The 16,749-nt window shown below is 46.2% G+C and overlaps 1 protein-coding gene across 14 annotated transcripts in view; it reads right to left on the bottom strand.

The window, feature by feature from the left end:
* Positions 1 to 16,749, bottom strand: part of TDP1 (tyrosyl-DNA phosphodiesterase 1) — a 74,505-nt gene that overhangs the window by 48,252 nt on the left and 9,504 nt on the right. For 13 of the 14 annotated variants that reach the window (XM_055538897.1, XM_055538899.1, XM_055538901.1 and 10 more), the window contains 3 exons: positions 13,217 to 13,313; positions 8,423 to 8,457; positions 2,812 to 2,904 (listed from right to left, as the gene is read on the bottom strand). In XM_055538897.1, the coding sequence (XP_055394872.1) occupies positions 2,812 to 2,904; positions 8,423 to 8,457; positions 13,217 to 13,313 (225 nt within the window). The remainder of the gene's footprint in view (positions 1 to 2,811; positions 2,905 to 8,422; positions 8,458 to 13,216; positions 13,314 to 16,749) is intronic. The other variant, XM_055538904.1, reaches the window with a different exon arrangement.

The raw sequence follows: 16,749 nt of genomic DNA, 5'->3' as shown, positions 1-16,749 counted from the left end.
AGCCCCTCTGCGCCTCCCTCGGCTCCTGTGTGTACCGTGGCCGTGTTGGGAGGGATGGATGGGGGCAGTCTCTCCTCCCCACAGCAACTCGGGGCTGCAGGATGAGGGGGGCTCCTCCTGGATCAGAGGGTCACTCACAAGAACGGTCCTGGAGGAGGAACACAACAGACAACGACTTTCCAACCAGGACATCGAGATGTGAGACGTCTTTACCGTTTGACAAAATAAAGAAACCTCGGGCCAGATAATTTTAAAATTAAGACATGAACAGGTGGATCAAGAAGCAGGTGAAAAGGACGGATGGAATACCTTTAGGAGAGGAAAGAATCCACAGGCCCATGATAGGCAGACTATGAAATAAGATTACACAAAATAACTTTTTAAAATATTTAAATAAAATTATAACCCGCGACATGAAACTGTAAAGTATCAGAGTAGAATGTAGACTAACAGTACCCCCTTTCCTGGGGGGCCAGCAGAGGAAAGTTGGAATGAGATTTTATACCACTTGTACTTTGAGTTTTGAACCATGTGAAGCTACACCTAGTCAATACATCTTTTAAAAATTAAGTGTTTTTAAATAAAGGAAAAAAATGAACACCTAAGCCCTTTACCTTTAATCCCTTCCCCACAGCAGCCAAGTCAAAGATGCCTAAGGAAGCAGGGCTGCCTCTACACTCCAGAAGGAGCCGAGAGCCATGGGTGGGATTCTTTGAGCCACAGGAGACTCAGAGTCAACCTGACAAATCCTTTTAGTTATTGTTCCTCTAAGAACGAGCTATGTCAATTTCATTTCCTTTTTAGATGGGGCTACAGATGAGTCACAGGTCCCAAAACTCAACTGGCAGCTTAGAAGCTTGAGGGCAGCAGAAGACCTTGTCAACCGGAAACTCAGTGGATCAGGAGCCCAGCAGCCAAGGCTCTTAGGGACCGTCCACCCCCACCCCCATCAGCACAGGGCGGTTTGCAAGTGCAGCTTGAACGGGAAGCGGGAGCGTGTCTGTAGGAAAAGTGCCAGGCAGGGCGACAGGCTGGCGTGAAGAAAAGACTGCCTTTCACATTCAGAAGGGCTGTGTGATAGCAGAGGCGACTGGGGCTGGGCAGCCCACCCAGGCTCAGCAGGTCCAGAGGACGGCAGCTGGGAGGCTCACTGTCTCGGCTCAATTCAGGGTGCAACGCAGGCTCAGTGAGAGCCCTGCATGAGTGCTCTAGCCCAGGCTGGGTGATGAACGGGAAAATGCGTGAACCCCAAAAGGGTGCTTCTTCTAACACCGGCAGGCAGAGACATGCAGAACGGCTTCTGCAATCAAGGGAATGGAGTCCAAGGCTGGCTGTAAGGAGGGCTTCCTGGGAAGGAGAATGAGGGTGAGATGCAACTCGAACAAGTCCCTAAATGCCTAAGGATGGATCCTACCTTCCCCAAGAGATCGAAAACTATATCTAGTGAACACACACCACGGACAAGGGTTAGTAACTTAAAAACAGCATGAAAAACCTTTGCGTTCAATCCTTTCAGAGATTTATGATCATATTACAGGCTCTGAAAAGACAGCAGTTTAGAATGTTTTATGGGAAACCAAACTGATTGGAGGTAAAGGGATACATATATATTTTTTAGTTTTATCAGTTTATTGCTACCAACCCATCTCCCTCTACCCTCATGCACACGTGCTCAGTCACGTGTCCCCATGGACTGCCCCTCACCAGGCTCCTCTGTCCATGGACTTTTCCAGGCAAGAATACTGGAGTGGGTTGCCGTTTCCTTCTCCATAAAGGGATATTTTTAGCATACAACCAACCCCTGAGTTTTCCTTTGATGCCTAGGGGGCACGCTCAGGTACAGGTGGGTGTGGGGGTGAGTGAGGGCCAAGAAAGTTATCAGGAGGCTCTTATTGGGAAATAATACGTTTGGCCCTTCCATTTTTTAATCCTCTTCCTGCCTCAGATCCTTAGACCTACTCGGCAGGAGAATATATGGATGACTCCATTTTTGTAAAAAATAGGAAAAAAACTACAGCATATAAATTTTATGTATTGGTATGTTTACAGGAAAAAATGGAGGCAGTGACAGACTTTATTTTCTTGGGCTCCAAAATCACTGTGAACAGTGACTGCAGCCGTGAAATTAAAAGACGCTCTCTGGAGAAAAGCTATGACAAACCTAGACAGCATATTAAAAAGCAGAGACATCACTTTGCCAACAAAGGTCCATACAGTCAAAGCTATGGTTTTTCCAGCAGTCAGGTATAGATGTGACCATAAAGAAGGATGAGCACAAAGAACTGATGCTTTTGAACTGTGGTGTTGGAGAAGACTCTTGAGAAGTCCCTTGGACTACAAGGAGAACCAACTAGTCCATCGTAAAAGAAATCAACCCTGAATGTTAGTGGAAGGACTTATGCTGGAGCTGAAACTCCAATACTTTGGCCATCTGATGCGAAGAGCCAACTTACTGTAAAAGACCCTGATGCTGGGAAAGACTGAGGGCAGGAAGAGAAGGGGCAACAGCAGAGGAGATCACTGGATGGCATCATCAACTCAACGGACATGAGTCTGAGCAAACTCAGGAAGATAGTGAAGGCCAGGGGGGCCTGGTGTGCCGCAGTCCACGGAGTCACAAAGAGTCGCACGTTACTTAGCGACCGAACAACAACATATACAGGTATAAAGACAGGTGTGGATGATCGTGGGCTAAATGGTTAACATCAGTTACCACAAGGGAGGCAGCATCACTTTTCTGCATGCATCTCTTTTCTATGCCATAATTCTGGTTTTTTCCTCCCACCATGAAACGAACAGAGCCCTACAAACCCCTGTGTTTTCTGGTGCCAGTCCTCGCGGATGAGGTTCGACGTGTGTATGACGACCCGGAGGCCTTCCTCATACAGCAGAAGCATCATTTTCCTTTAAAAACAGAAAAAGGAACAAGTAGCGTTAAAGAGTACTCTCAAAACACCTTTCCAGCGCAAACGCAACAGGTAAGAGAACTCTCACATCACCCAGACTGCAAAATTTATAGTCTCCGTTTCTTCCACACATTCTCAACGTCTGCTCAAGTGACAGGCGGAAAGCCACCTTCCAAAACGCTCGGAGTGCTGGATGACTGAAATGAACCTTTGCTCCATTCCGCCCACGTGGCCAGTCCTGGCACTGAAAACCCCTCCCACTCCAGTCTGGCCCCTTATCATCTACTTCGCATCGCCGTCACTATGAGGGACGAGAGCAACCTGCTCACTCAGTGTTTCCAGGGTCTGGTCACTCCCTTGTGCTGCGCTGTGGCTACCTAGCGTTAAAACCAAACAAAAGACTGCAACAGAGCAAACTAGAAACTCAAGAGAACATTGCGTGCAGGTAAGCACTGGCTCATGAGACTGGTTTCAGCACTTATCGGTGTGGATGTGTGCAGCAGGCTGAAATAAATACACTTCCCACTGCGGGCTGCAGTTTAAGTTTGAAAGATGCTTCATTTTTGAGAGACTGATCTTTTTTTTCTACAGGCAAGGCTTTATTGGGGCCCCTGCTACAGCAGAGGGGCATGAAAACAAGTAACCACTGATCTTTCCTCACACTCCATAGACACCAGGCTTGTCACCAGCCTGAACCTGGGCTGGAGGTGAGTCTTGCCTTTTATCCCTTGACTCAAATCAGCTCTTGAGATTCATTCCTTTCAGATGGGGCTTCCCCACTCATCAGAATATTTCTCTTAGTTGAATTCCAGTGAGGGGAGGGGGAAGAGCACACAGATAAGAGGTTCCCATCTGAGGCTGGAAGACCTAGACACCTCTGCTCATCACTTGGAGGATGTCTGACCCCACACATCACTCTGTGTCCCTCAGCCTCAGTTCCTCACTTGCAACATGAAGGATCGATCATCCGTTCACTTTACAGGGCTGCTGTGATAATGAAACACAACACGCGTTTTGCTTAACTTAAAGCGTTCCGTGTGTGTGTTCCCTCTATGCTTCAACGCCCTGCTTTACTTCATCATCTGTTAGGAGATAATTCTTGGCCTCTTGATGGTTTTCTAATTATTTCAGGAACCTAAATTCTCTCCCCCACACCCAGCTAGAGATTTACTCAAGGCAGTAACTCTGCTTTATTTCCACTGAGGCCAAAATGCTACTTAATATTTACTGATGGAAGTCAGTTTACACCTGGGGAAAAAAAATGAACCACTCGAAAAACAACAACCCGAATACTATTTAGATAGAATAGAGTTAGCATTAAAAAACATACAAAAGCATATAAAACAGAGAATAAGATTTAGCTCTTGCCAAAAAAAAGAATTTACGCTGGCAAACAGTAAATTAATGCAAAGCTGGAGAAAGACAGCTGTTGAGACAATCTGCTTCCCACTTATGAGATGTGCTCCCTGAAACCTCAACAAATTTACATACACAGTCGCCAAATTAGTAGCTAGTTGTAATTAACAATAAGTCAGTTATGAATTCATGATGTAAGTTTTACAAATATTTCCATTAGCCAAGGCATCATTTATAGGGACATTCATACACTAATGTCAGTGAATCCTATTAAACTGTACCGAGAACTGCTCTAAGGGGACCCATGTTAATCTTTTCATAGACCAAGTGGCGTGTCCCAAGAAGGTCAGAGTTAAAAATGGATAAAAACACAAAATGAGGTCTCCCTGGAGGAATGCTGACCTGCATATTATCTAGTAAGCTGTGTAGGGAGCAAAAGCAATGTTTCTCACATTTGAAGCTGTTCCCTAACAGGAGAAAGCAAGCTAATATCTGTGGAGCATTTATTAAAAGACACTTGCTCCTTGGAAGGAAAACTATGACAAACCTAGACAGTATATTAAAAAGCAGAGACGTTACTTTGCCAACAAAGGTCCATCTAGTCAAAGCTATGGTTTTTCCAGTAGTCATGTATGGATGTGAGAGTTGGACCATACAGAAGGCTGAGCGTTGAAGAATTGATGCTTTTGAACTGTGGTGTTGGAGAAGACTCTTGAGAGTCCCTTGGACTGCAAGGAGATCAAACTAGTCAATCCTAAAGGAAATCAGTCCTGAGTTTTCATTGGAAGGACTGATGCTGAAGTTGAAGCTCCAATACTTTGGTCACCTGGTGCAAAGAACTGACTCATTGGAAAAAATCCTGATGCTGGGAAAGACTGAAGGTGGGAGAAGGGGATGACACAGGATGAGAAGGTTGGATGACATCACCGACTCAACAGACATGAATTTGAGCCAACTCCAGAAGACAGTGGAGGACAGAGGGGCCTGGCATGCTGCAGTCCATGGGGTTACAAAGAGTCGAACACAACTTAGTGATTGAACAACAGCAATTTATGTGCCAGGCACCTAATGCTAGCACACTAAGCCCCACCTAATCCAGAGGAGGCACTGCCATTCCCACTTCATAATGCAAGTGCAGACGCCGTGGCTGGGAGAGGCCACGAGCACCATCCAGGGTCCCACGTGAACCAGAAGCAGCGGGTACTGGGATCACACGTCTTGCATGCAGTGTTCCTTGGGCACAGCTTCCCCAGTGTGGGGTGGGCAGCAGCTACTTCCTGTTTCTGGGCACGGGCAGGCAAGGCTGGGTCCGGGCAGCCCAGGTGAGAGAGGGGATCGCATCCCAAGGGGAAGGAGGAGGCCTTCCTACAGACCGGTGGGGCAGGAGGCCCACCCTGGGCTCTGCGCCCTGCTACAGGGCATATCTGATGCTTCTCCCCGCTGTGGATTCTCGGGGGCCTGGGAGGTGCCTTCGCTCCCAGCTCTGGGGGCCACCAGAAAGCCTCGGCATTCTAAAGCCCTATGAGATAGGTCCCGGATGGCAGGGCATCTGGGAAACACAGGTGGAGTGCGTTCACTGTTGCCAAGAGGACCGTGAGCTCCTGGAGGACGCGGCTGCGTCTGGTCACTTCCAGACCCTCCGCAACACAGGTGTGGGTAAGGCCGTGTGACCCCAGAGATCCCGCGGAGGCACCGCAGCAGCCCCACTCTGTTGGGGGGGGTCCCCCACACATTACCAGGAGCTGGAAGGCCTCCCGCCATTCCTAGTTCACATTTGTCTGCCTCTCTCACCCAAAGACTGAGAGCTCCAAGGACAAAAGTCAGCCCATCTCAAAACGCTCTATATCCCCCGAGCTGGGCTTCAAGAGTATACTAGATATTTAATGAATAACTTTTAGCACATTTTAAAATAAGCAAGTGGAAGTAATTTCAAGACATGAGCTCAATCTCCTATCAGGTCCCGGCGTTTTAACAAGGTGTAAAGAGCGCACACTACGGGTGAGGGAGGGCTCTGCCGCCGCAGTTCCCTGGCACTTGCCGCTCTGAATGAGGAGCCCTCCTGGGCTTAATCCGCAAAATGCCTGCGGTGGCGGCAAAGGAGGAGTGGACTTTCAAAGTGTGCGTCTCTGGGATGGGGGGTGTGTGGGTGTGACTGGGGGGATGGAACTTGCAAAGTGTGTATGTGTGTGTGTGGCCAGGGGGACGGGCCAAGGGAAACAGACTTAATTTTACCAGTGAGGAAGCAACAAAAGTAAATTAAGGGAATTCCCTGGCGGTCCAGTGTTTAAGACTGCACTTCCACTACAGGGGACACAGGTCCTACACGCCACATGGCCAAAAATAAAAATAAATTTTTTAACTAAAAAAAAATAAAATAAAAAACTTTAAAAAACAAAGTAAACTAAGAACCCAAGTAAAAATAAACAGTTCTAGTCCTGTCTCCAACACTAACTGGAGGACAACTGCCTATTGACTTGGGGGCTCTAATCTATAAAATGAAGACAAAGGACCAAGCAATTTTTTGGAAAACAAAGAAAAGGAGAGCCCACTGCCTCGTTGTTACTGTGTCAGACCCAGGCCAGCCCAGCACTCCGTCCCTTCCGGCCCCAGGCTCTCCCAAGGCTACTTGGTAACACAGTTAAGCGTGCAGCGGGAATGTGCCCGAGAACACCTGACTGCCGGGTTGGAACGTGTGTCCCACGCAGGAGCCCAGCACAGCAGGCCAGGGACCCACAAGACTGACAGGGCCTTCTGAGTGCATTTCCAAATCAGGAAGGTATTTAGGCTGAATTCCAGCTAAGGGTGGGGGACAAGGGTCCATCCGGTGGGACCCTTCCCGGGCAGAATGTCGACCCAGGACAGCTGACTGCTGCCGCCCACCAGCGTCTCCTGTGGAGAAGCGGCAGGAGCCTAAGACGCCTGTCCAGTCTATTCAGTGCTGTTTGTATCCTGGGCTGAAATTACCCTTCTGTGAGCTCTACGCCATGTAAAGAACAATTGATTCCCCAGCGACACAGGTGCTTGAGATCACTCTCAAGAACCCTCAACCCCTCCATTACACTAAAGCTACCAATTAGGCGCGGCTGGTAAATGCGGCAACGTTTACACAAGAGCGTCTAAACCCAGAAGATGTGGGCTGGACAGGCGTCCTTTCACAAAGTGGCTCACGGCTTTCTGCTCTGGCTCCTTTCTGAAAACAGATGCAACATACAGCTTTAAGCTCACAAAGCAAATGATGAGCGCATGCCCTCTTTTTTGGCATATCAGGAAAACAGTGGTCCCTGCAAGACTCGGGCGAACACTTCCACCTACGCGCTTCCTTGTTGCCTTAGGAACAGGAGGAACAGGTGCCAAAGGGACAAGCCTGGAGCAGCAGACGACCTGCTTCCACTGCTGGTCCAGAAGCAAGACGAGGCTGCCACACTCACAAGAGCGTGACATATTCCAGATAAATTTGATTTAGAAAAACACTGAAATGAAGGCAACCATGTCTTATTCTTTTCTCAGCTAGAGAACCAATTATGTAAAAGAGCTCCATAGACGTTTTAAGATGCAACTAAAACGGGGCTCAAGCTGGTATGTGTCACGTAGGAAGAGAAAAGTCTCTCCCGCCTATGGCCTGCACTGTCTCCGACACCGCCCTGGGAGAATTTTCTGAGATGTCTTAAAAGCAGGGACAGGTACCAGTCTCTTAGGCTGACAACTTCTTGCAAAATTGTTTTTTTTATTTACAGCACAGAGCTGACCTAACAATATTCTATTTGCTGAAACTTAGAATCTTACAAAAGTCACAAGGCCTTCTTTACACCAGTGGCATCTTCAGGCGTGTGATGGCCACGTCTACAGTCACTCACGACCCGGACCACAGCCTGTCCCGCCTGTGCCCCCGGGCGGCTGTAAGCAAAGTCCTGAGCAGAGAGCAGAAAACCACATCAGAGATTCAGACTGTCAGGGCCGGTCCAGGTCCACAGATCCACACTTTCATTTCCTGGTACTTGGTCTTAAGACTGTTAGGGGAAACTCCATTGCCTCTACTTCTACCTTACAGCTTTCCCCTCAGCAAAATCGTCACATGTGAGTCCCTTTGAAGACTGATTTCTGAAGAGCATCATTTAATCTTTTAAACTCATATTACCCCCCATTTCATAAAAATTGCTTACGTGTGGTGTGTTCCAAATGCAATATCCAACTTTGCCTAGGATAAAAAAAGAGGTCAAGTCATTAAAAACAAACAAACAAAAAAACCTCAACAATACCCGTATTTATTTAAAACAAAATTAGAAAAGATTCAGGTCAATTTTTTTTTTTTAAGTTTTTACTGCCATCTGGTGGGCAAGCCCTGATCACCAAGACAGCCTTTACAAGAACAGCATCCAGTGAGGCTTATTTAAAAACTTCTTAAAGTTACCCAGAATGATTCAATACATACTGCATTTTTAATTACAGTAATTAGAAGCGAGAAGCAAAATTTCTTTAGTTGTCGGAAAACGGGTAAAAACAAGTGAGATTCTATGCAAAGTTTTAAAATTAGACATTTGGCTCATACAAGTACATCCAATAAGTTTTCCAAGGATATTTTAAAGAAACATTAAAAGTGGTGGTGATATGGAGACATTATGATGCTAAAACAAAAGTTTTCTTGTATTTTTAACATAGCAAGGGTTGAAAGTAAAGATAATATGTTATATCCATTTTCATGTTACAAAATGATAATTTTACAAACAAACTGGGGGGGGGGGTAGGTGAGGGAGTAAAACATTTTATCTAACATCTGGTATAGCAAGACCTTAATTAAGCAGAATATGCCTCAAGATGAAAAAGTTAAATAGAGATGTCAAAAATGGCTTAGTAGCTAGGAATTCAGTGTATAGACAGAGAATTCAGTGTATAGACAAGTCCTTTCTTCACAGCTTTGTATAACTTTGGAAAAATACTTGACTCTCTAAACCCATCTTTCTCCTCTTTGAAATGAGAGCATTGCTAAGAGACTCCGGGAGTTGTCAGGAATCAATAGGAAAAGTACACTTAAAATGGTTAGGAAAAGGAGCTGCATGGAGTAAGCGCTCTACAAACGGAAGTAAGTGCTATTAAAGTCAGAGTGCACCCCTGCCCACTCTCCCCAGATGGCCCTGTCTGCCAAGGGCAGCGATGGGCACCTGGAGTACACAGGCGAGAACGACACAGCCCGTCTTGGCGATGCTCACGGACAGGTGGCCGCGTTCACCACCCGCACAAACTCAGGTTTGGGGTCTCACAGACCAGCATGCCGATCTGGCCACAGAAGAGTGGGCAGGAAGACGTAGTTAATGTCTTTGTTGTTGTTAATCGAAGAATAGATGACTTATAATCTTGTGTTAGTTTCAGGAGTACAGCAAAGTGACCCAGCTCTATACATACACACACACGTGTATATTTGCTCTTTTGTGTATATAAATGTGTGCATAGTATTTATGTGTGTGCATAGATACATATTCTTTTGCAGATTTTTTCCCCTCATAGATTATTACTATAAAATACTAAGTATAGTTCCCTGTGCTATACAGGAGGTCCTTGTTGGTCATCTGTTTTGTATACAGTAGTTTCAGTGCTCATGTATGGATGTGAGAGCTGGACCATAAAGAAGGCTGAGTGCCAAAGAATTGCTGCTTTTGAACTGTGGTGTTGGAGAAGGCTCTTGAGAGTCCCTTGGACTGGAAGGAGATCAAACCAGTCCATTCTGAAGGAGATCAGTCCTGAATATTGATTGGAAGGACTGATGCTGAAGCTCCAATACTTTGGTCACCTGATGCAAAGAACTGACTCACTGGAAAAGACCCTGATGCTGGGAAAGACTGAAGGCAGAAGAAGGGGATGACAGAGGATAAGATGGTTGGATGGCATCACCAACTGGATGGACATGAGTCTGAGTAAGCTCCAGGAATCTGTGATGGACAGGGAAGCCTGGTGTGCTGTAGTCCATGGGGTCGCAGAGTCAGACATGACTGAGTGACTGAACTGAACACAGGTTTGGAGGACAGGGCTTGTTACGCCCTCTAGTGGCTTCCTTGAAGCACGCTACCAAATCTCCTAAACTTCTGTACCTGTGAAAAAACACTGTATTTCCATTGATTTTATTGCTGGTTGTCGGGATTCCTGTGTCATTTATTTTCTGCCCATTGTTAAGTGCTATCCTACTTCAGTTTAACCTCTCCTGTCTTTGGAAACAAATGCAAAACAGAATTTAGGCAACTGCTAATCAGAGGAGGATCTTGTGCAGAAGGCGAGCCTAACTAAACAGGATGGTTAGAGATGGAATGATTTAAAACTCCAACTACACAAAGTACAGTGAGTTAAATCACAGGAAAAATGTTGTGAGATGGGTTTAAAATTGATCAGATTGAGATTTCTCACTGTTTTTATCTTTAAAATAATACACATACACACATAGTTAATATTCTACAGCTGAAGAATGATTGATGCGTTGCAGATACAACCAGTCCATCCTAAAGGAGATCCGTCCTGGGTGTTCATTGGAAGGACTGACGTTGAAGCTGAAACTCCAGTACTTTGGCCACCTGATGTGAAGAGCTGATTTGAAAAGACCCTGATGCTGGGAAAGATTGGGGGCAGGAGGAGAAGGGGACGAAAGAGGATGAGATGGCTGGATGGCATCACTGACTCGACGGATGTGAGTCTGAGTGAACTCCAGGAGTTGGTGATGGACAGGGAGGCCTGGCGTGCTGCGGTTCATGGGGTCGCAAAGAGTCGGACACGACTGAGACTGAACTGAACTGAAGAATGATAAAACCTTTGGGAGCTGGGATTCTTTAATTTTGTATGAATAGAAGAAAAAGGACATTAGAAAGTAAATGGAAAATAAAAAGAATCAGGTTCTATGTAATTTACTCTTGTCTCTGTCTATACTCCAAGGGCAGAAATCCTGAGTCAACTGCACTAAGCTATTGGCCAGGAGAGAAAAGGGCCATGAAAGATTCATTCATCAAGCTGCTTAGGAATGGACTGACCCACCTACTCAAACAGGAAAAGGTGCACATTCACCAGCCACTTCAGAACCACCACAGGAAGGAAATCATCAACATTTCTTAATTCCTTGCTACCCCTGCTTCTTACACCAAATGCCACATACAAAAAGACCCTTTCAGACATGAGTCTAAAACAATGAGCCTGAAGGAAACTCCAAGACTCACTCGTCGGTCACACTGTATCTCCATGTACTGACTGGAAAGTATCAGGACAAAATTACAGGGATATAGAAAAAACGGGAAAAATTGAGGTCAGGAGGAGAAGAGGGTGACAGAGGACGAGACGGTTGGATGGCATCAGGTCTGAGCTAACTCTGGGAGGTAGTGAAGGACAGGGAAGCCTGGCATGCTGCAGTCCATGGGGCGGCAAAGAGCTGGACATGCCTGAGCGACTGAACAATGACGATGACAGGAAAGCCGGGCAACAGCCTTCTCTTTGCCTCCTCTCTGCTCTGGTCCCAGCAAACCAAGCCTGCTATGAGACCAGTGACTGCCCCTTGTGGGACTTGAATCACATGCACTGTGCAACTCGCAAGGTAGTTTTCTAAGGTTGGGTTTCAATCTAAGTCTCTCCAGTATTAAGTGATTCTTGTGAAAAAGAACCAATGGCAGGACATTCCAGGTGGTCCAGTGCTTAAGACTTTGCCTTCTGGTGCAGGGGGTGTGGGTTTGATTCCTGTTTGGAGAGCTAAGATCTCATCAAGCTTCGCTGCCTAAAAAAACAGAACATAAACAACAGAAGCGATATTGTAACAAATTCAATAAAGACTTCAAAAATGGTCCACAGTAAAAAAAAAAAAAAGTCTTTAAAAAGGATCTAAGGGCTGTGGGTAAAATGTCAATGGCAGCTAAATATAAGTTAGGTAGGTGGTCACACTAAAAACTACCAGTGTGAAGCTGCCCTCACAGAAACTGCCACTGAACTGACTCCAGAGAACCTGCTCCCCGTTGAAACCTCTGCTTCCAGAGGTTTGGACAAAACAGATGTCAACCAGTGGACTGGCAACTTGGGGAAAGAAGGGGACCCTTGATGCGCCAGGTGCAGTGGAGAAAGCAAACGCTGGGACCTGGATGAGAAAGCTGGGAAGATGAGATAGATGACTTCAAGACGAGAACCACCGACACCAACGGGGCTGTGTGACCCCAGAGGGGAGAGCGAGGACCAGGAGGGAGGAGGGAGGGCGGGCGCGTCACCGCGGCCAGGCCACAGTACCCAGACGCCTGCTCACACGGTGTGTGAAGGCATTTTTTTTTTTTTTTTTGAGGAGATTAACATTTGAATCAATGAATTTGAGCAAACTCCAGGACACAGTGGAAGACAGAGGAGCCTGGCATGCTACAGTCAATGGGTCACGAAAAGTCAGACACAACTTAGTGACTGAACAACAACATTTAAATCAGTGAACTGTAAGGAAAGGAGATTACCCTCCAGAATGTTTGTGAGCCTTAGTCAGTCAGTTGAAGTTGTTAAGAGAAAAAAAAATTAAAAGACTGGTTCCCACAAGGAAGAAGGAATCAGTCTCTAGTCGGTCTTTGGACCCAAACCGTAACATCAACGCTTCTCAAGGTGTCCAGCTTACCGGGCCGATGCTGGACTTGCCAGCCCACACAATCACGTGAGCCAGCTCTTCTAAAGTCAATGTCTCTACAAATTCAAACACACACACGTATAACCTTACTGGTTCTGTTTCTCTGGAGACCCTGACTAATTACAGAGAAACTGGGTCAACATAGAGAAAAAACTTTCAACCATGAGGGTTACCGAGGAATAGGACAGGCAACCTCAGGAAGCATTTAAGCCAAGGCTGGACAGACGTCTGTTGGTGATGCTGGAGAGAGGATTCCTGCATGAGGAGGGTGGACACACTGAACGTACAATTTCCTTCCAGCTCTCAGCCTAAGGGTGACCTTGAATGTCAATAAGCAGCTTACCTGGCAGAGGGTGACGTTCCCGTAAGGCTTCGCCTCGGCAAGGAGGTGAGCCTTTGCTTCCCGTTTGTCGCCATGCACAAGCAGGACTGGTTTCTTCCTGAAAGGAGATTACAGGTATTTGAAATCCCTCATTCATGAAGTTGGTCTGGTGCCAGTGAAGGAACACTGACCACCGACACGTGTGTCCGGCCTGTGTGGTGATGGCGTGCAGGGCCAGCACAGGGCAAGTGATCAGTAACCTTTGCTAAGTGGTTACCTTCATAAGGGGGCCCCGTGGCCTGATCCTGAATCTCTGCAGTGACCTAGAGGGGCTGGGACTACCCTAGGTCCTTGAGCAATTATCTTCTTTGGTCCAAAAGGATGCATCATCAGCTGTGTTATTAGATTAAGAGATCACACTTAGTGTTGTCGAGCGTGATGCTCTTTTCTTTCCCTTGTTTTGGACCAAACAATAGGTCACTTCCTTACTAGCCATCCCTTCATTAAACACCTACTGTGAGTGAGGCCTGCACCACACGCCCAGGATACAAGAGTGAGAGGGCCCAGGTCCACACACGCAGATTCACCAGGAGGTAGTTATATTTCAGTGAAACAGAGCCCCGTGTGCATCAAAAATGCCCTATTTTTCAGTTCAAAAGGACAATATAAAAATATTCTGCAGGAGTACTGTTTGCGATAGCTGAGAAATGGAAACAACCCAAATGTTCATTGATAGAGGAATGGATAAAGAAGATGTGGTACATATATACAATGGAATATTACTCAGCCATAAAAAAGAATGAAATAATGTCATTGGCAGCAACATGGATGGACCTAGAGAGATTCATACTGAGTGAAGAAAGTCAGAGAAGGAGAAATACAGTATGACATCCCTTATACGTGGAATCTAAAAAGAAATGATACAAATGAACTTACTTACAAAACAGAAAGAGACTTGCAGACTTAGAAAAGGAACTTATGGTTGCCTGAGGCGGGGAAGGGATAGTTCGGGAGTTTGGCAAGGTCATGTACACACTGCTATATTCAACATGGATAACAAGGACCAATTGTACAGCAATGTTATGGGTCAGCCTGGATGGGATGCTGGTCTGGGGGAGAATGGATACATGTATATGTCTGGCTGAGTCCCTTCACTGTTCACCGGAAACTACCACATTATTAGTTGGCTATACGCCGGAGAAGGCAATGGCACCCCACTCCAGTACTCTTGCCTGGAAAATCCCATGGATGGAGGAGCCTGGAAGGCTGCAGTCCATGAGGTCGCTGAGGGCCGGACATGACTGAGCAACTTCACTTTCACTTTTCACTTTCATGCAATGGAGAGGGAAATGGCAACCTACTCCAGTGTTCTTGCCTAGAGAATCCCAGGGACGGGGGAGCCTGGTGGGCTGCCATCTATGGGGTCACACAGAGTCGGACACGACTGAAGCGACTTAGCATACCCCAATACAAAATAAGAAGTTTAAAGTTTGAAAAAAAAATTCTGCAGTAATAGATTAACAAGGCTTTTAAGAGAACCATGATCTACTCTGGTTAATTCGAAGTGACATAATCCTTAGAAGTCAATATATTTTTAAAAGCTCGCCCAACAAAACAAAAATTGAATTTTTCTCCAACAAGCAATCAAACAAGATGAACAACTTCCACGGTCATCAGTCACGTGCAGAATGATGCTCTGTCACACATGAAGGGACCACGCTCAACTAAACAGAAACGTGACAGCAAACACTCATCCGGGACTAACCCTAACCCCAACAGCCTCATGCTAGTATGTTCAGGAAAACAAAGAGACACACCTTCTCAGGTGCTTTCTATCTGGAACAAATTTTCTGTTTTGTAACCAGAAAACGAGTACAGAGAATAATGTAGTAGATAATCATGCATCTACTGTCGAGAAACTGTGTTATCAGATCAGGTTGTTTTTTTAAAAAAAGATTAAACATTACTGACAGAAATGGTAGTCTTCATTAATTACTTCAAGTTGGCTTGTGCGTGCTCAGTTGAGTCTGACTCTTTGTGACCCTATGGACTGTAGCCTGCCAGGCTCCTCTGTCCATGGGATTCTCCAGGCAAGAATACTGGAGTGGGTTGCCATTTCCTCCTCCAGGGGATCTTCCTCACCCAGGGACTGAACTGGCCTCCCCTGCACTGGCAGGTAGATTCTTTCACTGAACCACCAGGGAAGCCTCACTTGAAGTTTACCAGTGCTCTAAAGACTGTCAAAAAAGGCTGCATGTTGGTTACTTCTGTGTGCCAACTTCACGGGGCCAAGAGTGCCCACATAAACATGGTTTCCGGGTGTGTCTGCAAGGGCATTTCTGGATACGATCAGCATTTGAACTGGTGGCTCAGTAAAGCAGATCACCCTCTCTAATGTGAACAGGCGTCATCCAGTCCTTTGAGCAGGCTGGGGAAATTCTCTCTCAGATTTGTGGGCATGCGTGCTCGGTTGTGTCCAACTCTTTGCGACCCCATGGACTGCAGCCCGCCAGGTTCCTCTGTCCATGGAATTTCCCAGGCAAGAATACTGGAGTAGGTAGCCATTTCCTTCTCCAGGGCATCTTTCTGATCAAGGATTGAACCCAAGTCTCCTGCACTGCAGGTGGATCTTTTACCACTGAGCCACCTGGGAAGTCCTGGTTTAAATCACTTATTTTCGTTTTTCCGTTACATGCAGCTACTACTAATCTTAAATGTTACAGGTTTGAGTGTCAAAGCTGTTTGGGAAATTTCAACAGCATTCTGTCTATAGATCCTCCCTGGTGGCTCAGATAGTAAAGAATCTGTCTGCAATGCAGGAGACCAAGGTTCAATCCCTGGGTTGGGATACCCTGCAGAAGGGCATGCTAACCCACTCCACTGTTCTTGCCTGGAGAATTCCATGGACACAGGAGCCTGGTGGGCTACAGCCCATGGGGTCACAAAGAGTCAGACACGACTGAGCAACACACACACACACACACACACACACACACACACACACAATTAACCATGAAAGTTCGCAGTCTGACGTGCTCAATGCAGCATGGACTTTGAGGATCCTGACGACCATTTTTCTGCATGTGTATCCCTCCACTTTACTTGCTGCTATGGGATTCTGCCAAGTGGATGTACTGGAAATGGGACAGGGGGCAGTCACCATGTAATGGGATCTTGATTTGGTCTGCACTGCCTAACATCACCTCCATATCTGCATCATGGAAGGCCCTATGACTCCTGTATTAACTTCTGAGCTCCAGAAAGAATCACCTGTGAAACAAGAGAGACTCAAACAAAAAAAAAAAACAAAAAAAACAACCCAGCATCAAAGTGCTAGGTGAAGTGCAGGCTTACTGGTCAAGAACGCAGGTGGCGATGACCTTTTCCTTCCTATGAGCATTGGACCTAAAATTCTTTTATTCAGGTTGAAATTTGTCCTACCCTACTTCTGGACAGAACAGAGGGACATGCCAAAATCTGTATTAAGAAGGCTTGTGATTAGTTTAGAATAGATTAAAAAAAAAAAAAAAAAAAGGCTGCTTTCCCATTATAAT

This window comes from Bubalus kerabau, chromosome 10 (genome assembly GCF_029407905.1).
Source record: "Bubalus kerabau isolate K-KA32 ecotype Philippines breed swamp buffalo chromosome 10, PCC_UOA_SB_1v2, whole genome shotgun sequence".
NCBI lineage: Eukaryota > Metazoa > Chordata > Mammalia > Artiodactyla > Bovidae > Bubalus > Bubalus kerabau.
The sequence above is the reverse complement of the archived record's forward strand: the minus strand, read 5'-3'. Positions and strand labels throughout refer to the sequence as shown.